Raw genomic sequence first — 25,911 nt, 5'->3', positions numbered from 1 at the left:
TAAATGGATATTCTTGCAGTGTCAATGGTTTGATAGCAATGATTAGAGTCCTTTTGCATAGACAATGTAGATTCCTAGTACCAAAACAATTCTCAAATCTTTGCTACATTACAACTTTTCATACTGTCACTAGCAGTGCAAAGAACTACATCTCCCATGATCACAACCTGCTGTAGCTTCCGATCAGCTAAACACCCCACTCCTGTTGGTTGATCTGGATAAGTGATGAAGTTGCCTGCGGAGGTATCCAACCAATTATGGGTTGTCATGTCAGTACATTTCCTCTCTCTCTCTCTCTCTCTCTTCACTCAAGATTGCAGGCGATTTACACCATTTGTGCTTCAACTCTGGCAGCATGTGTTAATTAAAACTGTGCATATTGTCTCCTGGTTTGGTTCCTTGGGTATCCAACCAATCATGGATTGTCATGTCAGGACATTTGTTAGCTCTCTGTCTCTCTCTTCAATCAAGATTGCAGGCAAAACACTCTCGTCCTACAACGATGCTGCAATAAAAAGAAAGAAAGCTTACACAAAAGTCTCTTTGCTTTTTCCAACTCTAGTCATTTGGCAACTAAAGCAGGCAAATACCAAAACATCAGGCACATCCAATAGTGTAGGCTGTCCTAGCACAAAAAAGAAATGGCAGGTCAATTTGGACGAAGGTTCTTTGCATATGATGAGAGTACATTAAATTGACTAGGCAAAGCTCAAACTGAAATCAAAGAGCAAATTAAATTCATTCTCTATCAGTCAGTGGTTTATTTCATCCATAACATACCTACAATGGCTGGAGCATGAATTCTTCCTCCTCTAATTGGGATGACATCAACAATTAATGGGAGTGTGCATCCGCTCAACTATCCTACTAACAGTATCTCGAGTCATCACCAGTGTGTCATGCAACAAGATGCTATAGACATTCAGGCCCTGCATGCACATGAAAATATGAATAGATATAAAGACTTGAATCAACCAAATGAAACCAAACTCCAGTTCACCAATTGTGCAGTTGATCATGATTGCAATATTCACTTGTATGAACCCATGTGGACTTGCAATTGATGGCAACACTTTCACATAATGCAAGTTTCTTGTTGCCAACTTCAGCTGGTCATCTATAGGACCACCATCCACCAATAGAACCTTCTGTGTTTTCCATCTGGGCAACATGATTTACAATATTCTTTGTTTTGACTGGCTAGGGACTGCCAAATCCTCGAAAACTATAAGCTGTTTAGTATACCCAGTAGGATTGTTCCTCGTCAGAAAATACAGGTAATATATATAAGAAGCAACATGAAAGCAGCTAATATATTATTTAAAACGGATGCAAGTTGTCTAATATATTCGGTAAAAAACAACCCTGCATATATGGCCATGAATCTTCTAAACAGGAACAGTGAGTTTAGCTTAATTTGCAGTAAATGCAGTGTGGGTATTTCAAATCCATAATATCAAAGAAATCTTGCAATTATTGGAAATTTTAGTCTAACACCATACAGGAATAGCAATGAGCTAAAGGAAAAAGGATCAAAAGGATTAACCAGAAATTCATCATATAGATCCAAAATAGGAAAAGAATAAAACCATTAAAAGTTCAGAAGATTAAAATGTAAGAATGGAGGGAAGAAAAGCAAGACAAGACTAACCTTGCCTTCGGCTGTTCAAGCTGACAATGCAATTTTCAATCCTAATCGTCGAACCTTCTTTTGCAGCTTAATTGCATGACTTCGTGGCTTGGGCCCATGCATGGTGGCACCATGCCTAAACTGTTAATGTGCACTTGGTTAGATTATTCCTATTAGAAAGGACAAAGATAGCAGATAGGTTTGCGTCAAGCCTGATACAGCAGATGCTAAAGGTTTTAGTAACCTGAGGTCCACGCAAAGTCCCATGTCATGCTCTTCCAGTTCCCTTTTGCCTGTACGGTTTCTTACCTGTCCCACTTACTTCTCTAATAGTTTTCGTCGGGTGTGTACCCTGATATAAATAATATATGATGATGTGAAACAAAAATGGTCCAATAAATTAGTCCTAAACAGAAAACTAAAGACAACCAATATGGATGTCTCAGTTTTGATAATACAGGCCATGCTGCAAATCTTTATATTCAATATGTGCATGCTTCAACTCGCTATTGACAAAAAATATACATTTGCATGAAAAACACAAAAACAAAACAGAGACACTTCTGCAGGTTAGAAATTTAAAAGGCTTATCAGAAAATATATGCAAATTTGTGAACTGACCAAAGTACCATGTTCGCCTTACCGGTTTGTACTGATATACCGACCAGTCATTGGTACAGTATATACAAACATACTGACATATTATACAGTGGAGTGTACTGACAGATTAGTATGTACCGTCCATCCTGATCCCCTATCAAACCGGTATGTACCATCCATACCGAGCGATATGTCATGCTATGACGAACCTTACATTGTACTATTCTTCCCGATTTACATAAACAATTTCCTCTCATTAGACAAAACATCTAGTATCCAGTAAAGATTCAACCGCAATAATAAAAAAAGGGAACGAACGATCTTACAAGAGTGATCCATTTACAAGCAAATGAGCATCATGCCATATAAGGATTCAGTAAAGTGCAATTTATTTTCATTTTTATTAATAGATTTATACGCATCCTCCATCGTTCATAATACATATCTAGCATGTAAACTTGTAACTTGCTAGTATTCTCATGATTGAGCCTCATCCAAATATAGATGGTTCTAAGAGTATATAACATGGATGCTTCAGTAATGAGAATAGCATACTCAGCAAATGCATTCTGAACTAATAACCAAAGAAATGGGTGTTAAACATGAAATATGTGAAATAGGCATCACAAAACATAACTTCCATAACATGGATCTGCAACTTAACTATTGGATTGATATTGCTCAGATAACAACACTAGAATGCCCAAAACAAAGATGTGCATCTGGTGTATAGTTGTATTCCCCATAATTTACGAGACCAAAAAATAAGACTAGCTTGCTTTATTGATATTGACCAGTTTGAAAGCAACATGGGAGAAAAAGACCAATAAGCATTCAGACTGACAGTACATTAGAGGCAGGATCAATTGAGATTAGATAAAGAAAAGCTATCTGAGTGACTCGAGCATGTCAAACGAAGATATTTTAAGACCAGGTAACAAAAATTGATACAAACTAAGTCATGGACTCCAGAGAATTTGACCTAAAGCATTTGCAGAAGTAAATAACAACCTTGAATTATTTGCAGGTAGTACCCTTAAAATCCACCCAACCAACCAGCCTGAGAGTAGATCATAAAGGTTTATTTAGTTTGTTGCATTATTGTAAATCAAATGCCAATAGAAAAAGATAATTTGATCAACAAAATGTCATCAAAAAGTGAAATTTTCATATTCCAAATTAAATCCACAACAATCATGTCCTGGGATGAGAAATACTATGTATATTAAATAATGATATCAAGACCGATCAGCAATCTAATGTGCAACTAATTTAGAAGCATGAGTACTGTAGATTACCTGTTGTCGTTTAGCAAGCTGCCACCTTACAACACGGTGGATAATATCCTTTCTAATCGGCACATCAAAAACATCCCCAGCCAAAACCATGAAGCCATTATCCTCACCATGAAAATTTGTCACCCTAGTAACTAGGTCTGCGTATTGCCCTACAGGACAAACACATTCACAGGAGATGAAAAACAGAAGATTAATGAAAAAAAAAAATCTTCTTTAACTATTGAAGCACTTCTAGATCAAAATATTATGCATACTAATGCTAATAGGTGGCAGAGAATCAAAAAGCAATTGAAATCCCAATGGAAGATTCACTACGTGTAAAATGATCTGACATAGATAATTACAAGTGACTGGTTGCTGATTATAAAGGACATGATCACTATCTGGGGAACATGTCCAGAAGTAGGAGACATCACCAAAGCCATCGTGACACAGCTACCCACAAAAGAATATAACTTGCTTCATGAGCAACCAGAGTCATTTGGATGGAGTGAAGTGGGGCAAAGAGGACAGCTGGAGAGAAGAGAAGTGAACATTCTCCATTTAGAAGCAAAAGTAGGAGGAAAATTAGAAAGAAGTGAGGAGAATCCAATTCTCTCCCAGAACCTTTTTTCTACTCTTCAGAATTAGCGAAATTGGATAGGAATGGAGAGAAACGGTAATCTAAACAACTTCTCTTTTCTCCTGCATCTTCTATCCTCTTCTCTCCATTAGTTTTTATGTTTAATATCAGCAAAAAAATTCTCTCTGACTTTACCTTGTAGCTTAGACACCGCCTATTATCTACATTAAGGATTCAATGAATAGCTATGTTTCCAAAATATATATTAATCAAGACTAAGTCATCAGTAAGCATCATATGCAACTTAGCCGCTATTACATGCAGCAAAATCACGATGGAAGAAAAATGATGTGCAAATACTACCAAAAAAAAAAAAAAGCGATAACAATGCAGCAAAATGGACACTGCAACAAAACAAGTTGACGACAAAAAATACGATATGATCAGCAATAAGCATAAGAAAAGGCACTTCCCCAAATAATAGCTACCTATATCACGATCCGGCCTAAGCACAGTCGTAGTAGTCGTTAGCAGCTCCGGTGGGATTACACCTGCACTTTCTTGAGACTCGAGGGTGGTAAAACCTCTACATGTAGTGGAAAGCAAACCTCCCTGCTAAACACACGAATTGATTTCATAAATAATGACAAAAAAAACCATCTAAACAGAAACTATCGTAACCTTAAGGAACGAGGGACCGATTTGAGCAGCAGAAATGGGCGAATGAATCACCGAGGAAACTTCGAGACTGCCGCAGATTCCCCGATACCCTGGCAAGATTCCACATTTTTTATTCTACACACTGTTCCTAGCGGGAAGGTTGAAGCCCCGGCAGCGGCGAAGCTCCGAGGAAGGCGGTGGTGCTGAATCCCTAGTGCGGTGGACTTGCTCTTCGTGTCGCAAAAATTAGGGCCCGGAGTTGGTCAATAGCGGGTTTGTGGTCATGCAACCCGTTTACAAGACCGGGTTATTCTTCAGGCGGGGCGCAAACGGACTCACAGTCCAGCCTGTCGCCCAATAAGACACTGACATAACGGTGGCCACTTGTCCATGCTTTGAGGCAGAGTGTCCTTTGATAAAAGTTATTTTTGTATCGTGAAATCTATTGCAGCAATTGAGCATATTTTGGTAATAAGATTGGATTTGTTGATTGATTTCTCACTTGAGTTGATTGTAGAGGGTTTGTTTTACCTACGTCATGGCGAAGACAAGAAATTAAATATATTCATGATATTTTAATAAAGTAGTTGATTGTTTATAGTCGAATGAAAATTTGTCTAATTATTCACGAGTATAATAAAGAATGGATGTGACCAAAATGATAGCATGTTAATCCATGATCTCGATAAGAATTATCTGTTTTAGACGGAAAACGTACCCATATGATTTTATCCCTTTAGATCTCATAAACTCTAAAAAAAATATCTTTGAAAGTAAAGATGACCCAACGGACTTACAAACTCTTGGTTCTTCTACTCCTAAATCAATCAATATAGAACTCAATATCCTCATCAAGTTCAATGTAGATTATGCACACGATTCGATGCACCAACACGAGTACATACATACAGTATATACCACGTACCCAGGAAGTGGTAGAAAATAAAGTGAGGAGAAAGTTACGGAAAGAAGAATTTTTTGTTAGAAGAAGCTGAACTGTCAAAGAAACACAAGCATTTTTCTATCAGAATATACACCTGCAAACTAAGAATGATGATATTATACCAAAGCAACGAATCAATTTGCTATGAGAAAATATATATCTGAAAACTGAAGGAGCACAACATCATCGTCACCTGACAACCCACTCCATAATAGGTTCTTGGCGCATTCGAGTATGTGGGGAGCTTCATGCCTAATCACCACATGAGTATATGGTGAATCTCACTCTTAAGGAACTAGAACAACCAACACTTTGTCTTGACCAAAGATGATATATCAGTCTACATCAGTAAATTTCAGGCATAAACAGGAAAAAATAGCAAAAATTATGAAATTAGAAATGCATACACGAAAAAGTAAAATAAAATATCTTTGTTTGTTCCTTTGATGCTAAAGCTGCGGCGAGTCAAGAATGCCAAAGACGGCAAATCGATTTCTCGGTCGATATAAACTTCATGCTTGTCCCGAAAATTCAAGCGCGAGTCCTGCGACAAGAAAACATCATCGAATAAAACTGGACTGCTTTCAGCATCCATCTCTGGGATGAGTCATTTCATTTGAGTGCACAGAGGTTAAGTTGATGCAGACATAATGACAGATAACTATTCAAATATGTAAGATTTTGTGATTCACAACTACAACGCCAAGTGGGTCAAGCTCAAAACTCCCCCCAAAAAAGACTTATCTTGGGTTAAAATATTAGGCAATCTGGTGCTAGATTGACAATGATATGATGGTAATAAGAGAAAGATGAGAATAACGAGGGCCTACCAGCATCCAAAGAGTAGATATTTATCCTACTGCTCCCAGATTAAAAACTCTATCATGCACAAAATCTCCTTTTGATAAATAGTTGATAATTAAAAGTGCGAAAGAGAGGTACATATTCATCTCTAGTCATTATCCTCTTAAAATGTACCAAGAAACACCTCATGACATAAACAAACATATTACAAGACGTCATATCGGAGATTTGATCAGGAAAGTGAGTTATTACAATAAAGAAAAAAAAATCATACAAACTAAAGCACAACATATAAAATTCCACTAAAATAATAACATTGTAAAATAATTATACTTCCAATGAAGGAAGTATAATTATGCAAGATCCTAAAGCATCAGTTAAAAAAAAAATTATAAGGCAACATGCTCCCCATGCCATACATGCATAAGAAAATCCAGCTTTCTTTTCGAATTGTCATTTGCATGACTAGCAAAACAAATTATAGGCACTAGTAATTTCCATTAAACTTCTAGTTGTACATTCATGCAATACCACCCTTCCCACACACAAAAAAAGCAGCTCATCGTGGAAGCTAATCTATTTTCAAATTAAAAAAATTATCCTACCCTTAGTCCATACCCTTATTTGTTAGTTAAAAAATTATTGAATTGATGCTCGTGTCAAGGAAATGGATTTAGTACATCAAAAACCACACAGTGATACTAAGTTTGCACTTTATATGTGGTGTTGAAACCATATACGAGCTCGGTAAAATTTCACTTCATCGAAATTCCAAGACATGGAAACCATGGTTTTGTATACTGTGCAGATCGGTACACAACACCAGTATTTTCCAGTCTGCGTATAACTTCCCTTGTGCTGCATAAACAAATTCCTAGATATGATTCAAAGATTCTCGTAAAGAGTTGTAAATCCTCATAATATTTTTAAATAAAGCATAACAAGATTGCATGTTCCATCAAAATTGGAGATCAAGAAGATGGAATCGGCAGCCAGTTCCTTCCTACGTAAGGGGATATGTTCTTTCACATGGGTGATATCTTTCATTGAAAACTAATTTTTGAAGCGAGATAATTTATTAACCTGTTACCATGACCACTTAAACATACTAGCAACTAGAAAACTAGGGTTAGAAGATAGCCTGTTGGACCAAGACGCCTTACCGACTGAGACCATGACTGAAGAATAAGTTCATATTGGATGCCCAATTGAAAGAATATCAGCAATAAAGATCATCTTACTAAAGCTACCAAATTCAAAAAAGGATCAATTTAAGAATCTGAAGATACAAACATTATGAAACACAACAGAGAATATCTAAATCCTTTTATAAAAAAAGAAGTATTATGACCTAAAAAAATCCATAACAAGCAACTCAGATTGACGACACAGACGGATTATCATCAATTTACCTAGCCCGAACCGACGATGATGTTGTTGATCGGGATAAAGATCAGCTTCACGAAGAAGCCAACGAATCCCATCACCACGAAACCGATCGCCGTGCGGATCGCCACCTTCGTGAACTCTACAGACTCAAACGGGTCACAACCAATCAAAATCAATAGAAAGAGCAACATCTACTGCATACAAAAAAAAAAAAAAAAACCAAATCTTGCAGATCGTAACTCACCCTTGCGATCGGGCTTGTGGCATCTCTTGACGAGGCGGACACTGTCTTTTGCGAATTCCCTCAGAGGATCTACGACGGAATCCAAGGCATCCATTCGCGGGATCAGAGAAGGTCGCGGATCGAAAAACCTAAAACTAGATCAAGAGATCGAGAGAGAGAGAGAGAGAGAGAGAGAGAGGAAGACAAGGAGATGATCGAAAAACGGTTTAAGAAAGCTCTCTGTTTAATCGGAGCCGTCCATTCTAATGGATCCACGATACGGCGAATTCTCCCCCAAAAAAACAAACTACTATTTTTGAAATTTTTTCACTAAGTATTCCCTACTTTAAAAAATAATTTATTTTTGATAAATAATTATTTTCCTTTACCCTATCGGACCTCTCGCGTGAACCCTGCTAACCTTGCACTTGCACGAGAAAGGAAGGACACGAGGGTTGTTGTCGGACATTATCGGTCTTGCCTCTCTGTGCGTTAATCATAGTCCTTACGCGAGAAAGGATGTGATACAAGAGTCGTTGCTATCTTCATGAATCCTATTGCCCTTATCAAACTTATCATCTTCGTGCTTTCTTTTTTTTTTACGTGAGAACTATGTTGATCTGGGATAAGATGACTATATAGAATATAACGATAATGAATTCGATAGAGACATGAACGAAGGCTCTATGCCAATTTTTCAAAGTAGGAGTGAAAAAATTTCAAAAGTATGGGCTTTTAGGGGAATTCATCTTCGCGTTATAGTTTTCTCGTTGTTCACAAAATAATATATTTACCCTACAGATTGTTAGTAAATACATGTACATTCCCTCGAATGCTTGTATCGTTTACATATCAGCATTGCTATGAGAGAAACTCTAATTAAATACTTATGTGTTTGCCAATAATCAATGTGTACTGCAGAAACATCAAAGAAGACATCATTTTGAAGGACTATGGATACTCAAACAATTATTTATTTGACATATTGAGAATATAAAATGAGCTATAACAAGAGAACAAAAGGAGCAATGAACACACACACCAACTCCTTTTAGTAGATTCCATCTCAATGTACGACTACTGCATTGACTCTCACTAAGACAACAGGCAAGCCAGTATACTCCAAGCCATGGCTCTTCCTGCACTCATAGTAGAACACTGTGTACACAGCCATTGAATACAGGTCCCACAGAGCATCTGCCGCTGCGACGATGTATACGATCGCCATCGGTGCCTCCGTCGGCTGAGGCGGCCCCGATGCCATCATGACAGCCGCAAATGCTCCGTAGATCGCCACCTTGACGGCCAACAGCATGAGGGTGAGAACAATCCCTCGCTTCTTATTGCCTATGTAGAGCTCTACCGACCACGAGAGTGCGCCGATCCCCCACGTCTCCTCCACCGCAGCGATCACCAGACTCATCGACCACCGGGTCAACAGGTAAAGATACAGAAGAAGCAAGAGGCCTGCTAGGCTCAGGCCAAAGCTGAAGGCAGCGCTGGAACCATCGGAGACCAATTTTGCGGTGCCAACGCCAAGCGAAGACAGGAGCCCGAGGCCGGCGGTGAGGAGGACTACGTAGAGCCTGGTGATCATGGTCTGGTACCAACGGCGAGCGATCCGGAGGAAGAGATCTTTAGGCGTTATGTTCCTGTTACTGTAAGCCATAGCAAAGGTGTAGAGAGTGGCCAGGACAAGGAACAAGGAGGAGAAGAAGAAGAAAAGCGTGATCGAAGTTGCTAGCCCAGCAAAATCCCTGAGGTCTCTCTCTATGTCGAGGAGGAGGTCGGGAGGACGGTGGTTTGTTTCCTCAAGGAGGATTGAGATCTTGGAAACCAAGTCAAGGGGGATGGGTGCGATGGAGAAGTAGCAGAAGAAGAGGAGGGAGGAGGAGAGGAGGGAGAGGAGGAGGATGGGAAAGAAGAGTTGACCAGACTTGATGGGGAGGTGAAGCGACTCCCAAAGGATTTGGAGGACGCCAAGGGGATCAGACGAGGCTGCCATGGCTTTGGAGTTGAAGCCCATGGTGATGCGCAGTGAGCGATCTTGCGGTTCTCCGGGTTGAGATATGACAAGAAAGAGGGAGGAGGACTTGTGGTCTTCTTCGTCAAGAAGTCGGAGAGACTCCAATAGTTGTTGGCTGTGATGACACAGAGAGAGAGAGAGAGAGAGAGAGAGAGAGAGAGAGAGAGAGAGAGAGAGAGAGAAAGGTGACATCCACAATGAGTGGGTAAGGGCCATTTAAACAATGGAATAACAAAGTAATCCATCCACCTGCACAACACTATTTGCAGTAGAGGTTCCGAATACTTGGAGAAGATAGATAGAGCTTTCAAGAACAGCTTACAGCTTCAACTTATCATCACAGGACAATGGAAATTCCATAAAGAAGAAAGATTAAACTTTGCTTATACATCACAATTCCAAACATTATAGGCCCGATTTAAAAGATTTCCAAATTGATATCCATAATCTATACTGTCCACACCATAAATATGTGATGATATGGCTTTTCCTTGGATCCATTGCACACACTACCCATTACCCAGCAGATAACCTGCCTTGATCTATGCTGTCAAGCATGCTTTCAGGAATGTTGTTGAAGATCTTCTAAGATGGATTTTTATTAGAAACAAGGAATTCATTCTCACATGTGTGCAGTAGATTGCAAATTACATCAGAGATTACTCACTCTTTTCAAGTACTGATATGAAGATGGAAAATAATCAACGTGTTCCTGCATTCTGAGAACACCTGCTAGTTCTTATTAGGTGTAGTTCTTTCCTGCTGAGAGTTGAAGAGAGCATCAGCATGTGGTTTATGGTGGTGAGCCATTTCTTGTACTGCACATAGTCATCAGTTTTGAGCTCGATCTTCCCTTGGCTTGTTTGCATACCAATGCAATACGATCCATCTGCTTCCTTCTTAGGCTCTTCAAGGGGGTTTGTATCCAATTCATATACAACACCTGATTAGATGGAAATTGACACTGTAATGAGACTACAATCTCTGGTTTTTTTTTGGTTTGGAGACATTTAACTTACTTTCTTTCGCAGTGGAGAAGACCATGAGAGCATTTGTCTTCTTGATTCTTAGGACAACCTTCGCATCCCTGTTTAAGATGGCTGAGACTGATCTCAACCTGCATTTACCTGATCAAAATCATGAAGAGAGTAACTATTTAAGCAAAAATAATGCATAGTGGGTATGGAATTTGGTAGATATGATCAAAATGTGCAGTGCATGTTAGAACATGCCATTTACCATCTTCTGTTGCAACAAGGATCTCATCCCCCTTGGCAAGTGATGCTCTGCACCTCCCGAGGTCAAAGCCAAAGTCATCGCAAAGAAGTGCTGGTGAACTCCCCTTTGTTTTCTGCCTCTGACCTTGTCTTCCTCTTAGTGTGGCTGCACCCTTCATTGCTGAAACACGTAGAGAGATTGTTAACAGGTTGCAGAAGCTAACAGTTGTCGAGCAGATCAGGATCAGCGCTACTGAGTGGTGGTACATGTCGCTGCAGCAGCTGTGAGAGTAAAGATGTTGGCTGCATCTGTAGCAGTTGCCGCTGCATCGATGGCTGAGGAGATCTGCTCGCGCTTGGCACCCGCGGCTTCTGCAACCTGTGCACACTGAGCTGCAACCAAGGCAGCGGCGGACGCGACCGCCGTGTCTCTCAAAGACTTGTGTTGATTAGCTTCCAAGTTTTCTGCTGCAATGGCTGCGAGTGCGGCTGCCACTCCTGCAACCGATATGGCTGCGTGCACTTCTGCTCTCTGCAGCCGTTCTTCTTCCTTCCGCTTCTGCTTCATTTCCTTCAACCACTTCCTTATTGAGATCTCCTTCCAGGGTATAATGTTCTTGGAGAACTGCCAAAGGAAAACTTCTTGGGTTCTTTGTTCCACAAACATTGCAAACTTGTTGCAGAATCATGTCCTAATGCATTTGCTTCGAACAATAACTTCCAACAAAAAATTCAGCTATATTCCAAGTTGAAAGATGAGGAAGAAGGATGTACCCATTTCTTTCTCATGCAGAGATCATAGTCCAGTTCTGGGTGAATTGCCTTCTGCAGCCATATCCATGACTGGAGAGAACGAACAACATCTGATCAGTACAAAAGGAGTTTAATTTCCATATCGTAAATTTATCGATTTTCTGCACCTTCAGATCATCAAATTTCAGTTGCGAAGTCGACCTGAGATCTCCTTCATCCACTATTAAGCTCATATCGCTCTTCTGCAGCTGCACAGGGCTTTCCTTGTCGTAATTCGTATGACAGGTTTTATCAACAATGGGAAGATGAACGGATCTACTCACCATCTTATCATTCTCAAATGCCACAATCTGTCTCTCTTCGAACGCGTTCGGGCAATCACCGACCGATGGCTGGAAGACCTGGATGGCCGAGTTGCACCATGCATGAGAAAGAAGATCCATCTGTTGACGGGAGCCCATCGTTTCCACATCTGCATCCATTCAACCGAGCAGGGTCTACCTTGGGCAACGGATTGAGTTCTATCTACTAATATATACACCGAAGGAGTAGATCTACAAGACATTGATGATTCCCTCCGCCAATAGAGTATTTATGCATCTCTGAAAGAACCAGGTTCTTCACATGATCAGCACCACAATTATACTACCAAGGAATTAGCTGTGGCACCCTTTAAGTAAAGATCACAGGAAATTATTACCCAGGAAAAGGGAGACATGCAGTGTGCAGATTTATCTTTTAGAATGAGATTAAAGATGGAATGGATCATTGCCACCACCCATTCTTGAGCAGAGGGAAGGAATCGATTGGGGACCTCATAGTCTAAACATATCAAAAGGGATTCATGAATCATAGCTTCAACCATTAAAAAGATTTGTGGCAATAAGGGAGAAGGAGATGTTTCTGAACTTTCTGCCATGATGGCCGAAGGTGCAGTCGACCCCTTCCATGGAAGATGATTCTTTATGCAAAACTGCTACATGTATAATGAGATGCATCCTTCTTTGTTCATTGGTTGAGTTGAGAAACAACAGACACCGAATCCAGCTGCTCCATCATATTTCTGCATTGTATCCACTCTGTCAAAACTTTGGAAAATTAAGATTGGCTACTGCTTAGGTTTGAATGTTTCAGCCTTCAAATTCCAGCTTAGAAAACAAGCATAAATGTAGCAGAAAGGTGCCTTTAGACCATTCCTGAACCTTCTCAAACCAGAATATTGACCTAATCCTCTAAAAGAAGATTCTTCAATCATGCTCTGATGTGTGCATAGCTTCAGCTTTCTTGTTGGTTATAGTTGATACTGAATTGATGGTCATGTATTCGAGCTCACTTTGTTAGTGTCTTCTGCACTGGAGAAATGGGCAAGAATGCTGAGTTCTACACCTGTGCTAAGCAAATCTCAACATTCTGACTTAAACTAAAGCTGGATTGGATCCAATTCAAGCCCAGTGTTACTCTCTGTGGTGTTTCAGGTTGATCAGTTGCTATAGTGATGATCCTTGATCCCTATCAGAAGCACAAAATTCTCTATTATAGTAGTAGTAGAATGATGAGAGTTGGTTGAGTAACCTTGATGTCTAGTTTTGAGAACCTTCTCTGCGTCTCTTTGCTAAAAGAAAGAGTAAGCTTCTTGACCTTAAGACACTAAAGCTGGAGCTTTAGTTTACTTTTGGTGTTCTTTAAATCTGTGTTCCTTAAAGGGAAAGCATAGGATCTGTGCAACTTAATCATGATCTAATGGCAGCCTTAGTTCTTAAATGATGTCTAAACTAATATTGTCACCTAACAATTGGTAAGGGATGATAAGGAACTACATTGATGTAAAGATTGGGACTCCTTGCAATGCTGTAAAAAAGGCCAAAATAGGGATCTGATATCACTATGTTAAGATTGAAGCTTCAACAAAAATGTTATTGACAAAGCTCATATTTAGTTGTGAAGCTGTACTAATATAGTTATGCTGACAAAGATGCCTTTATATTACTGTCATAATCATAGTCACAAGTTCCTGTTTAAGAATAAATCACAATGATCCTGACATTGATGTTTCGAAATTAACGAAAAAAATTGATTTGGCAAAAGGACTGTATTACAATACCAAGACAAATAACTGTTAAATAAAAGAGATAAGTCACTAAAATATATATATTTTTATGCTAATAATGAGAGTGGAAGATGAAATATAGAAAATAAATTAAAATTCAGTTTTGAAACTTCACATTCCTAAGTGGATGAATCCCTTTTGCTTATTCTTGGACTTAATTGTTCTCAAGTCATTTGAATTCTCATTTCTCTCTGAGTTAATATTTTATTATCAATTCATTAGCTAAGAATTCCATATCATATAACATATTAGGAGTATATTATGTTTATCTGAATTCGACTTGATGCAAAAGCTGATCAATTAATTTTGTTGAGCATAAACCATGCTTAGGCTCAACATAAATGATAGTAGATCCATCAAACCACTATTAATCTATTCAAATCTTCTATGTAGAGTTAGGATCACTTGAATGCTGATCTTGTTTTTTGTGTGGTTAGTAATAAAATGAAGTCATCATGAAACTAAGCAGCTGCTATTCTCCAGCCTAGTGATGCTTCAGCCTTCAACCCACATAGAAAGACTTCAAATTCAATAGCTTCTATTGCAACTTCCCTAAGAACATCAACTCGAACATGCTTACATAATAGACCAAAATGCATATATACCGATATGCAAAATAATGAAATATACCATCAAAATCATTTTTTGCATTCTCTTGCATTTATAATTCAAAAAAGGTTTGTGTTTTTGAGAAGAATATATTTAGGTGGACGCAGCTTTGAGGAGGGATAAAATGAGGTTAAATTATTTAAGATGGGTGAACCATGTATGTACTATGAGTATGAGGTCTATAGATATTATCATCGGAATGGATAAGATAATAAATTTTAGTGGTATGAGAAAATTTGTAACTTAATAAGATTTTACTAGAAACTATAAACATAAAGATTTAAATATCTTCTAATTCAACTAAAGATATTGCTTTTTTACTTAATTCAATCATGATAAATAAAAAATTATAGTCGATCCCCGATAATTGGAACATCATGGCTTGATATTGTTATCGTTTTGCAACTGGATTTCTAGCCAAACTTTTAATTGAACAAACCAACAGAGAAATAAATGGAATTTACTCATGCCTCAACTTCAATGCTTGAAGTGATGGGAGATGATGATTTAGGCAACCTTAGTGCAAATTTTTCATAACACTAACCCAGCAATCCACTGCCAATAGACTTTACAGATATACAAATGATACAAAGGACCAAATTATGTAACATCAGCATACTTTTTGGCATGAATGGTCCTAATAAGTGATACTGCTCCTGTGTCTTGGAGTAGATCTCATCAATCCTGTGCTTGGAGACATTTCAACAGTTCCTCTGCCACCATGCCACCTCATATTCCAACTCAAGAATTTAAATGCTGAGCTGATATCAACTACTAGATAATATAATATTAACAAATAAAATAATAAGAAATATTTCATGAGTTATAAGTTCCATTGCAGATACATTGTTGGACCAATCAATTACTTCAGTGGCAGCTGAAGTCTGATCTGCTACATGGTATGCTTTTATTGGTGGAATCATGTGGGTTGGAAGAAGGCTTAGGGTGCATGACTTTTAATGATCCTCACATGATGCCTACCTTTCCCAGTTGTGCAACATTCCTGCAGTTGGCCATTAAATTGGCAAATCCATGACAGAGTTATCCCCTACAATTCTGCACACTGTAGGACGATCACAAGCAGAGACATGAGATGGGATCTACAAGGGAACAGCCCTGTGGAGAGTTGGATGGTGAGGCATTGATCACAGAGTCATGTGGCTCAGTGGGACAGCCATAATGGATCACAATCTTAATACTAAACTCCCAACTACCACAACAGGAATTCTGGAACTTTGATAGCTTAGGGATAGTGACACCCACATGAACCTCTTTTCTCTTGGCAATCTTATATTTATAGACACACCTAACACAGCCCTTCTCATCTCATGCATCAGTGTAGGCATTTAATTGGAGAAGTAAATCCCCAACAACTTGTGCACTCTGCCAATCTTCAGGTTTAATCTGGTAAAAACAGGTCTCATCAGAGCATTTAGGTAAAAGGAATTTATGAGCAAATGCACAGAAACAAAGTGATACAATCTAACCAAATATTAGAATGACTTAAGTCATCATTGATTTCAAAATTTTAACATGATATCAGAGTTAAGAGTTCAAAAAAATAAATACAGTGTGGCTGAAAAAACAAAGTCTAATCATAAATATTTATGTATTAGATAAATAAAAAAACTAAGAAAATAGTTTCACATTACACATATTTAAAAATATAAATAGTATATATTATATTGAATTGATGTCTAATATAATATACATTAACTTGATCAATTTGTCTCTGACTCATCAAATCTATCAATTTCAACAGGATATTCAGAATCCAATCCTTCACCCATTTAGGTTAGCTTATACAGTGCAAAGATGTTCAATGCAGAAAAATGAATTGACATTGATTGGCCACTGGCATGATTCGCTTCCCTCTACTAACATGTGAAGAATTATTTCTCTTTCATTTCTGATCTTTAAATGTGACCATTTAACCCCCCCAGTCAAAACCTCAAGTGGTTGTCATTCATTTACAAAAATGCAATTATGTACATTTACAAACACATAAATCTCATAGTTGAACAAATACCTCTGTGGAATATGGCTATGATGAATACCTATCTCAGACATTTTAGGATCTTTACAATTCAGACAATAAATATAAAGGAATATTCTGAATGACTTCAGACATTTGTCTTCAAGTCTACCAACAGTCATCCTCATGTCAAGGAAGAGCCCATGTTCCTATCTATTAATCTTGAATAGCCTTCCTGCATTGTATTGAATGCTGGAGTTAGTCCCCTGCAATTTCCATCAACTCAGTAGAGCTAGTAAAATGTTTGACTACTATGCTGATCCCTTATCCTAAAGCCAAAATAGAAAGTCCAGTCCCCTGATTTGAGGCTTTGGAAAAAATGGATATTGCTTGTTTTTAGGAAAGGAGCTAAATATAAGTAGATCCACACAATAATTTCAGAAAAGTTAATTCAACGGTGGTCGTTTATTCTAAGCTTTTTTCTTAACCCAACCGGCACATTAATGATGTGCCAATCTGAATGAAACCAAAATAAAAACCAGAAATTAACCAACTATGAATTTCTGATAAGCTTATGAGCCAAATTCTTTGGAACGGCTAACATAATTCCAAACACAATGTAACAGGGAAAAAAAGAAGAAGAAAATATTAGAAGAATTAACATGGATGAGAAGATAAACTTGACTGATGGATAGGTATATATAACTGAAAACTATATATTGCTTTTATATGCACTTTTCTTTTTTGTCCTGTCAACTTTATCATAAATTTCCATGTCTATTGTTCAACCATTAGCCAACTGTTCTTCAAAAATGGACCCAATAATAAAATTTTCACTAAAACCTAAACAACAGTAAAGTAAATTTCAGTAGAGTTGCCTTTTCAAATATGGAAGGAGGGGAAGTAAACTCACAGGGAATGGAGAGAATTATAGACAAGAAAACTTGAACTTTCCAGCAAAGATAAGTAAAATGGTCATATTTATGGTTATTAAAATGACCCAAGTGCACAAGACTCGGGCTAATGCAAGGTCTAGGAAAAGTTAATGTCCACAATCTTACTTCTGAGAACTTGAAATATTATTTCCATGATTCCAAATACTTGTAGCTATCTAGGATAATTTCAAGTACACTCTGCACCATCTGCAATTATTACTTGATCGGATTTGCATTGCATAAGATAGAGTTTTCATTGATTGGAACCACATGCCTGCCTCATGCCTATTTAAATCCTTCCAACTCTGTGAGATCTCAATACTTTCTCTTGTATTTCTCAGGTCTTAGCAATGCAAAGAGAGCCCTCACCTTCTATGAGGAGAAAAGGGATGGTACCCTTGAGGAAGAAGAAATCCCATGAAGGTTTGGTGCTAAAGAAACTTGGGAAGCTCAAGAGAATTGTCCCAGGAAGCAAGAATGTTGGATTAGAGGTACTGCTTCAGAGGACTGCCAACTATATCTACTTTCTAGAGTTGCAAGTAATTGTTCTTAGGAGTATGTCAGACCTTTGATGTTGTTAACTGTGAATTCTTACAGTTGACCTCTGCATTCAAAATCTGTGATGGTTGGAAATAAGATTAAGTTTTACATCTGTTGGAGCCTTCCAATGTCTTGTATCATGAAAGAAAATTAATAATTTGTCCTCTATTTCTTTAGATATTTTAAGGTCTTCCATTTCTTATGATCTCCACAGTTTATTTCTTTATCACTTGAAAAATATTAAACAATGGAAGAAGGTGCTTTTTTAGACTTGCAGTTGAATTTCCACAGGAAAGCAGAACTGTGAGCATAATGGTCCAAAAGATACTATGTCAGAGAAAGAGACTATGATAAAAGAAATCCCATTTAAAATCATCACATACAAATAACAAGAGCCCACTGACAAGTAATCAGATTAACCAAAGCAATATAATTATTTGATTCATAGTAAAATGCTCTTTTGCAAGGCTTGCATGAACATTCCTTCTCTTTTTCACAACAGCTTGTCAGATATCTCAAGTATTGAGGATGTAAAAGACAAACAAAATGAACTGCCATTCTTATTATGATTCTTTTGAACAACCAACATGCCATCATTTAAAATTATGACACTTCATTTTGGCTCAATGCAAAAAAAAGAATAATCTTTCCCATAAACAATTTGAAGAATCATTTAAATCCACAATCTCCTACTTTACAACTCTATATTATCTTGAAAATGATAGAGAAGAACAGACATTTTGGTATGAAATGATAGAGAAGCCATGTTTGAATGATATCTCCAGTGAAGTGTATGAGGGATCAAATGATTTCAGTTAGGGCATTGAATCCTCGATACGACGATCAACCCAACAAAAATGGGACTCTTGTGGGCCAAAGATTCGGGAAAATAAGATTATGTAGGTAAATATAAATAATAATTTGTCGAGATTCATTAAGCTATTTAGTACAGATATAGATGGTGTGATTAATGGAATTCTTATAAGATTTGGTCTTACATAAAATAGTAATTAGTGCACTAATGTTAACTTAGTTAAGCTTTTAAAGTCAATCATTAGGCTTAAAGAAATCAAGTTATTTGTATTTTCTTTCTCTTTAAAGTCAAATAAATGAGATTAAAGATTGATGGCAAAATCATAAGCAATCTTTAGCATGAGATGGTCTCACTCTTTTAGAAGCAGCAGCAAACATGGTGAGCGAGCAGCAGTCCAAGCAGACACGGCTCAGCAGTCGATCCCACATCGCCTGGTATCCTCTGGCATTGATCACGAACGGGTCGATCCTCACCCACAGCAACGAGAAGATGGAAGCCAAATGACGACGATGGTGGGCATCATGTTCTGTCTGCCCATGAGCCGTTTGAGGAACGGGTAGAGGTGGACGATCACCCAGAAGGTGAAGAAGAGCTACCCGAACAGCGGCCCCCATGGCTGGTACCCGTTGTTGATGGCGTTGGAGATCAGCACGGTGGTGAAGGTGTAGAGCTCCCCGAACTCCTCGTCATCGGTCGCCTTGGACGTGACGGTGAAGTTTGTGTCTACGAGGCCAGAACTTTCAGCAGGCCTTGGATGACCGCAAAGAGATGAGCCGAGATGCCGCCGATGACCCAGAACTGCTCGTTCCTCCACCACTCCTCGATGCTGACTCCGCTCCGCCGCAGCTCCAGGATGCCGGTGGCGAAGATGGAGATGAAGAGTGCGATGAAGAAGAGGCTCAGAGGCAGATGGCGGGGAGGGTGCGGTAGGCCAGGAGAGGGAGGGAGGTGAAGGGGTAGATGGTGGTGTTAACGTAAGCGAAGCACTGAGAACTCTGATGTCGCAGAAGAAGGGACAAGAAATCACCTGCGTCTGCTGCTGCAGGCTCATTTGCTCCGCTCTTGGAATGCTTCATCTTCTTGCGGCGTCCGAAGCAGTGGCAGCAATCGCAGCTCATCATCTTCGGACGCTTGGGGCCCTTGGGAGGGTTGTAGTAGCCATAGAGAGCTTGCAGCCGGAAGACGCATCCGGTCCCAACGTACACCGGTCCTTGGATGCCATCGAGGCCTTTCATGTTGATCTGAGGAAACGCAGAACGGTTGCAGTCACTAGCAGTAGCTTGCTGGTGATACCTCTAGCAATTTGGAAACGCCGCATCATACGTCGAAGTAGACTGTGTTCCTGTTCGCGTATCGGCCATGCTTGTCGACGCCATCAAACCTATGCGGGAACTGCACGTAGCGGACTCTTCTTCCGGTCTGGGGGTCCATCGGGAAGCACATCGCCTCTCGAACGGCCTTACCGTTGTTTATGTAGTGGTCGCAGTCGAGGTTGAGCATGAAGGGCGCGTTGGTGAGGACTGCAGAGACGCGGATCTGCCGATTGCAGGTTCTTAATCCGAGTTAGAAGACCAAAATGTGGTGGTAAGGGATCCAAGAACAAGATATGGATCACCAGAGGATTCATGGCACCGGCCTTCTTGCGATGCTGGAATCCCGGCCGCTTCTCACGGGTGACGTAAACGAGGCGAGGGAGCTCATTTCCCTCGGTGTCATGCCCTCCGCTGTGGCCCAAGAAGACCTGGATCATGCCCGGATGATCACGGGTGTTGTTTCCAGGCCATGGCGTGCCATCTTGCATGATCCAACCTTCAGGGGGAACCTTCATGGCTTTCTCCACCAATCCAAATCTGAAACTCCTCACTCACCTGAGTTGCATTAACACGAGAATCAAATTGCATTACAAAAATCAATATTTCGTGGATACGTAATTGAGGAGTTTTAGCTTACCGGACGAGAACGAGCGCTCGTTATGATAGGTGGGATTTGAGGAGGATTGCTCTCGTCATCCTCGGGTCCTCTGCCGTAGTTCATCTTCCCACGGAGCATCGCCTCCGTGATGTGCTTGTTTAGCTGAGGCTGCTGCTGCTGCTGCTGCATCATGCTTTGCTCTTCTTCAACCTTGAATTCGTGTTCGATGTCATCTACATCTTCTTCGTCCTCGTCTCCCTCCACTTTCGGGCTCCCTTCCTCGCATGTCAAGAACCTCGTCAACTTTTTGCTTCACAAAACATCATGATTTCGCGTTCCAGATGACAAAAACTAGTTCCTCCTACTTGATCTATAACCAGTTTCAAGATTTGTGTGATCAGTTGAGATGTTTCTATCCACTACATAGAAACAGAGCAAGAGTGCAATGGCTGGTTCCATTTTCTTCGAGATGAAAGCAGTCTTGGGCCTTCAAATTTCAACCGGAAGCACTTCAACTTCCAGATTAGAAGCAAGTGATTAGATCTACATCTCACAATTCCAATAGAGAATATCTCAAATCATCCTCAAAGTCACGTAAACTGGCGCACCTCTGAGCCGCTTGTAGCGAGTCTTGCACTGCGGGCAAAGTTGCGTCCCTTCTCGCCGCTCATACTCGTAGCAGGGCCGGCGAACCGGGAAACCGCACTCGTTGCACGGCAAAGCGAGCGGTGGTGAGTCTTCGGCTCGGGTCTCACTCCCACATCTAATGTCTTGGTGGCCGGGTGTTAGTTGGCTGCAGAGTCGCCATTGCCGCCAAGTGAAGCCATGTCTGTGTTCACTCAACCACCACCCTGCCCTTGTGATCCTAAGTGAAGCGTTTGCCTTCAACCTTTTGCATTGCACTGATTGTTCTCAAAAAAGAGGGAGAAAACATGCAAGATGACTTCTTTGATGTCCCCATGCAATTTGATTCAAGGCGACATAACATCCAAAGACTCTTCACACAACATCCAAACGCACATGAGATATGGGAATGTGAGATTGATACAAACCATCCAAAGACAGTCAAATATTACTCATGCAAATAAGAGATTAATCTAAATATGATTCCTGGGAAAACCCAACTATCTGTAGCACAAGTCATGAGAAAAATGACAAGTTACAATGTAATTGCAAAGTTCAGAGCCCATGAAAAACTTGTCCAATTCAATTCGAATTTGATTTATAAGGTTAGATTAGCTTTATAAAGTTAATGAATCAGTTATTTCATCAATTTGGACCCGTCCATCTTCTTCTCTGATACATTTTAGTAGAATATGAAGAGCGGCACAACTTGGTATTGAACACGACAAATCCTCGATTTCCATCACACCAAGAGAGGACCAATTCTTTATATGGATTTCTTCAAGCATCTTGAAGAAAGATGACCAGGAAATAACAGTAAACCAGAAGGTGCATTCCTCATGTCAAAAGTTCCCGTCCCCCATACGGCATCTGTGATCAGATTGTTATCTACTGAACTGAGAGAAGCATCTTATCAACCTGTCTTGGCTCCAGCATCTTACATTTAGAAGCAAATATACACGACCGCTGCTTGTCGATAGGTAAGTCCTATGACAGTGCATCCTTCACCACCTGCAACAATTGTATCAAGCAACAACACCAAAAGCCAATTAACTACAAACTTATAGTTGACCGACGAGAGCGAGATTATTGATTCTGCAGAAATATCAAGAAACCTTCTCTAGAGATGACGTTGCAAGTTTCGATTCGCATGCAAAGTGACTGAACTGAAGATTTCACGAAATTCTCTCTCAAACTACTTGCAATATTCAAAATTTTTCTAGATCTAACTGCAAATGTTAAATAAATAATTATAGTGAGGTTTGCACATTTCCTATTGAGAACTTGTAAATCCATTTCATCTTAGTGAAAATCTGGAACATCATTTCAAATATTAAAAGAAGCAGAGTGATTTTTCTTCACAACTCCTGGTTATATCACTGTATGATTCTATCATCATCATGATAGCACAAACATAAATCGCTTCATTATAACCAGATATAGCTAAAAGGAATTATTAATTTTGTGTGTGGACTACTGCAGAAGGCATGGAAACTGACCTTTCTCACCCATGAAAATGGATAAGACTTCAAAGCTACACGATCTTGCTATAAAATTTTGCCCTGACCAACCCTGTTTGAGTTCCTCCCGATGTCTACAAATTGCTAACTCAATATCATTTTGCCTCCTTCATTCATTTAATGTCTATACAATTTCACCATTTTCAGGAAATCTTTCTCCAACTGAAACTTCTCTGTTTCTGCAATTGATAATAGACTTCATCATTAAATAAAAATAATAATAATAATACTATTGATGCCCATAAATAAATTAAAGGGCAGATGATAGCAATACCATTAAAGAGACCTGATTCAGATTTATCAGTGGAGAAGCGCAATTGCTTGTATTTGCAGCTTCCTTTACTCGGTAGCTCTTATCTTGAGTAGACACTTTCCCTGAGATGAACATATACGACGATTGTGCGAAGCAGAGGGATGAGGGTGGGTTTTGTGAGACTGCTTCTTAAATTGATACTGAGATGGATTTACTGACAAAGACTCTATCAGAGAATTACTTGCATTTGCTGCTTCCAATACTTTGTATTTCTTTCCTCTGGTAGATACTCCATTTGGAAGAGGCAAATTCACTGATTGCGAAATACAAACTGATGGGGATGCCGTTGGACGAGATTGCTTCTTTATTCTAAATGGGATTTCCTGAGATGGATATTCTGATAATGACTCTTGTTTTCTTCGCAAGAACCTACCATATCCAATTCAAGGGATGTAACGAATTTTAAAGTACAAAATATATAGATGATACATGTTGAAAAACCTGAGTGAATCAAATTTGAGGGAAGGAGCATTACCTGACTTCAGTCAAGAGCTGCAGTTTTTTTTGTCTTGTCTCCTGCAGTTTCTTCTTCTTTGCTTCAGTTTCCTGAAGAAATTAGAAAAGTTGGTAAACCTAATATTTGTTCAACTGGGACAAAATCCCAATTAAGTTAAAATAATGACATAAAGGTTAAGTTTAGACCTCTTCAATTATGCAAATTTTGTTTTCTTTCCAACTAAAAAACCTAAAAGCTGTAGAAACATAAAGGTCTTGACCCAAGATTCTGAACAAATTTGGCAAAATTGTAGAACCATCATAACTAGATCTTCGAAATAAATGGTCAGAAACCATAAAATCAAGAAAAGAATTTCCATGTTCTAGAACACTAAATCAATAAAAATCTAAAATTGGTCACGCACAGGGAATAAAACAATATGGAAAAAGAAAAAAGAAAAGAAAAACCTTACATCCGTAGAGACAACAAAATAAGAAAAGCCATGGGTCTCCAAAATCAGGATAACACCACAACCCACATCAACTAACATCTAGAGAAGACAGATCCCACAAATAATGTACATGAAAAAGAATAATAGTTGTAGAGAGCACATCTAACCTCGAGCAACTCCATATGATCTTGCAGGAGGGATCGGTATTTGAATCTTTGCCTGACATCATCCCTGAAGGGGGAACAAGTAGCAGATGGCGATGGTTCCTTGCGAACCTTTCTCGTCTTCTTCATCATTCTCACCTCCATCGACAGATGAAAACAAATAGGAAAGAAGAGAAAGGGGGAGGAGATAAAGAAAAGTGGGTGGGTTACAAGGCAACACCCAGAACGGAAACAGGCCTATTCACCAAGAAGAGGTCATAAAGAAAACAGATGGGAACAGAGACATATTGTGAAACTGGAGAAATAAAGGTGGATGGAGAGGAAGAGAGAGAGAGAGAGAGAGAGAGAGAGAACAGGGGGGGGAGGAGGAAGGGGGAGGTTCCTTCCCCTGTTACACCGTCCATGTGGAAGGTCTGACCAGGACAAAACCCAATGAGTCCCATGCCAATTGGAAACAGGAGAGAATGCCAACTCTCTCTCTCTCTCTCTCTCTCTCTCTCTGGGCTGCAGGGGGGCATTTCAGGAATGGGATGATGGTGTCGGCAAGAGAAGGGTTGCACTCATCGTTTCCTCTGCTCACCTCTTTCCTCTCCTCTAATCTCTCTCCACCCCTCCCCTTCCGTTTCTCCTCGCATTAGAACCGTAACGTGAGATGCAATGGTCTGGTCTCCTTGGCTTGGAAGGTTGAGGCTGGTGCCTCTACTAGATGAGAGGGAGAAGGGGGCATGGCATGGCATGGCTGAGGTGAAAGCACAGACGATTAAATGAGACTCCTGTTCCTCTGATCTTGCATCAGTTGCCCGTTAACTACTCCTCCCAGTTTACAGGCGGACCACCAACCAACCTATCTTCTCTTAAATAACAACCCTCCTCTTCTTTGCCTGTAAGACAGACAATACATCATCAACCTAAGACATTATTTTTCGCTACTCTCGCACATGGAATTTGCTCTTAATTACATCAAACTCGCACGGCCACACCAGATAAAGACAGGTGAGAGTGAGAGGATCTAACAGTTGTTAGCCTTGTGGCATGGTAGGAGAAAAGAGACCCATGAAACATATGAGTGAGAGGGAGGATGAACAATCTATTAGCCACAGACAAAGCAGGAGAGAAAGAGACTGTTGTTACAATACAAATTGCTAACGACTGTGTCTATTAGCAGCCAAGTGTATCATAGTTTCTTCTCCAGAAGAGTGGCAGTTGACTGTGTCAAGTCAAGCTACGAGCAATCCAGAAAAATGGAGTATTTTACTCTTCTTTGCCGTTTGCACAGGTTACTCAGGCCAAGAATACACTAAAAGATCAAGACAACTCAAGAATACACTAAAAGACCAAGACAACCAGTGAGTGATGACCAAATCAATTGCTCAACACTTTGACGTATTCCTCCTATTGTTGTAGAAC

General features: G+C 39.5%; 4 protein-coding genes and 2 pseudogenes across 6 annotated transcripts; all 6 read right to left on the bottom strand.

Moving 5' to 3' along the window:
* Positions 1-10: 10 nt before the first annotated feature.
* Positions 11-6,288, bottom strand: LOC135651481 (uncharacterized; annotated as a pseudogene).
* LOC135651644 (protein transport protein Sec61 subunit gamma) lies at positions 5,990-8,307 on the bottom strand. The gene is made up of 3 exons (XM_065171900.1): positions 8,131-8,307; positions 7,910-8,025; positions 5,990-6,237 (listed from the first exon to the last, which is right to left on the bottom strand). Exons 1-2 carry the CDS (start codon positions 8,222-8,224, stop codon positions 7,910-7,912), a joined length of 210 nt encoding a protein of 69 aa, XP_065027972.1. The 5' UTR covers positions 8,225-8,307; the 3' UTR covers positions 5,990-6,237.
* Positions 8,308-9,175: 868 nt separating this feature from the next.
* Positions 9,176-10,135, bottom strand: LOC135651480 (uncharacterized). The gene has a single exon (XM_065171551.1). The coding sequence runs from the start codon at positions 10,133-10,135 to the stop codon at positions 9,176-9,178; it is 960 nt and encodes a 319-aa protein (XP_065027623.1).
* Positions 10,136-10,730: 595 nt separating this feature from the next.
* Positions 10,731-12,854, bottom strand: LOC135650500 (VAN3-binding protein-like). 2 transcript variants are annotated; one of them, XM_065169900.1, is made up of 8 exons: positions 12,806-12,854; positions 12,429-12,707; positions 12,273-12,353; positions 12,127-12,195; positions 11,620-11,977; positions 11,375-11,533; positions 11,155-11,262; positions 10,731-11,078 (listed from the first exon to the last, which is right to left on the bottom strand). In XM_065169900.1, the coding sequence occupies exons 2-8, from the start codon at positions 12,585-12,587 to the stop codon at positions 10,837-10,839; spliced, it is 1,176 nt and encodes a 391-aa protein (XP_065025972.1). In that variant the 5' UTR covers positions 12,588-12,707; positions 12,806-12,854; the 3' UTR covers positions 10,731-10,836. The 2 variants fall into 2 exon arrangements, with proteins under 2 accessions (XP_065025972.1, XP_065025971.1); XM_065169899.1 differs by lacking the exon at positions 12,806-12,854 and having other exon boundaries at positions 12,429-12,739.
* Positions 12,855-19,494: 6,640 nt separating this feature from the next.
* On the bottom strand, positions 19,495-20,886 carry LOC135651479 (cellulose synthase A catalytic subunit 9 [UDP-forming]-like; annotated as a pseudogene).
* Positions 20,887-22,081: 1,195 nt separating this feature from the next.
* LOC103969676 (uncharacterized) lies at positions 22,082-25,712 on the bottom strand. Of its 2 annotated transcripts, none has more exons than XM_009383297.3 (6): positions 24,508-25,712; positions 23,929-23,999; positions 23,635-23,822; positions 23,415-23,515; positions 23,120-23,319; positions 22,082-22,631 (listed from the first exon to the last, which is right to left on the bottom strand). In XM_009383297.3, the coding sequence occupies exons 1-5, from the start codon at positions 24,646-24,648 to the stop codon at positions 23,284-23,286; spliced, it is 537 nt and encodes a 178-aa protein (XP_009381572.2). In that variant the 5' UTR covers positions 24,649-25,712; the 3' UTR covers positions 22,082-22,631; positions 23,120-23,283. The 2 variants fall into 2 exon arrangements, with proteins under 2 accessions (XP_009381572.2, XP_009381573.2); XM_009383298.3 differs by having other exon boundaries at positions 23,427-23,515.
* Between the last annotated feature and the right edge of the window lie 199 nt (positions 25,713-25,911).

Source organism: Musa acuminata, chromosome BXJ3-10, assembly GCF_036884655.1.
Source record: "Musa acuminata AAA Group cultivar baxijiao chromosome BXJ3-10, Cavendish_Baxijiao_AAA, whole genome shotgun sequence".
Taxonomy (NCBI): Eukaryota; Viridiplantae; Streptophyta; class Magnoliopsida; order Zingiberales; family Musaceae; genus Musa; species Musa acuminata.
The sequence above is the reverse complement of the archived record's forward strand: the minus strand, read 5'-3'. Positions and strand labels throughout refer to the sequence as shown.

Coding starts and splice junctions, on each gene's coding strand:
- LOC135651644 (XM_065171900.1), bottom strand. CDS start 8,224: ATGGATGCCTTGGATTCCGTCGTAGATCCTCTGAGGGAATTCGCAAAA. Junction 8,026..8,130: donor CCACAAGCCCGATCGCAAGG/GTGAGTTACGAT, acceptor TTGAGTCTGTAG/AGTTCACGAAGGTGGCGATC.
- LOC135651480 (XM_065171551.1), bottom strand. CDS start 10,135: ATGGGCTTCAACTCCAAAGCCATGGCAGCCTCGTCTGATCCCCTTGGC.
- LOC135650500 (XM_065169900.1), bottom strand. CDS start 12,587: ATGGATGCAGATGTGGAAACGATGGGCTCCCGTCAACAGATGGATCTT. Junction 12,354..12,428: donor CATTTGAGAATGATAAGATG/GTGAGTAGATCC, acceptor AGCCCTGTGCAG/CTGCAGAAGAGCGATATGAG. Junction 11,978..12,126: donor TCTGCATGAGAAAGAAATGG/GTACATCCTTCT, acceptor TTCCTTTGGCAG/TTCTCCAAGAACATTATACC.
- LOC103969676 (XM_009383297.3), bottom strand. CDS start 24,648: ATGGAGGTGAGAATGATGAAGAAGACGAGAAAGGTTCGCAAGGAACCA. Junction 24,000..24,507: donor ATCATATGGAGTTGCTCGAG/GTTAGATGTGCT, acceptor TAATTTCTTCAG/GAAACTGAAGCAAAGAAGAA. Junction 23,320..23,414: donor TGAATCAGGTCTCTTTAATG/GTATTGCTATCA, acceptor TATCAATTGCAG/AAACAGAGAAGTTTCAGTTG.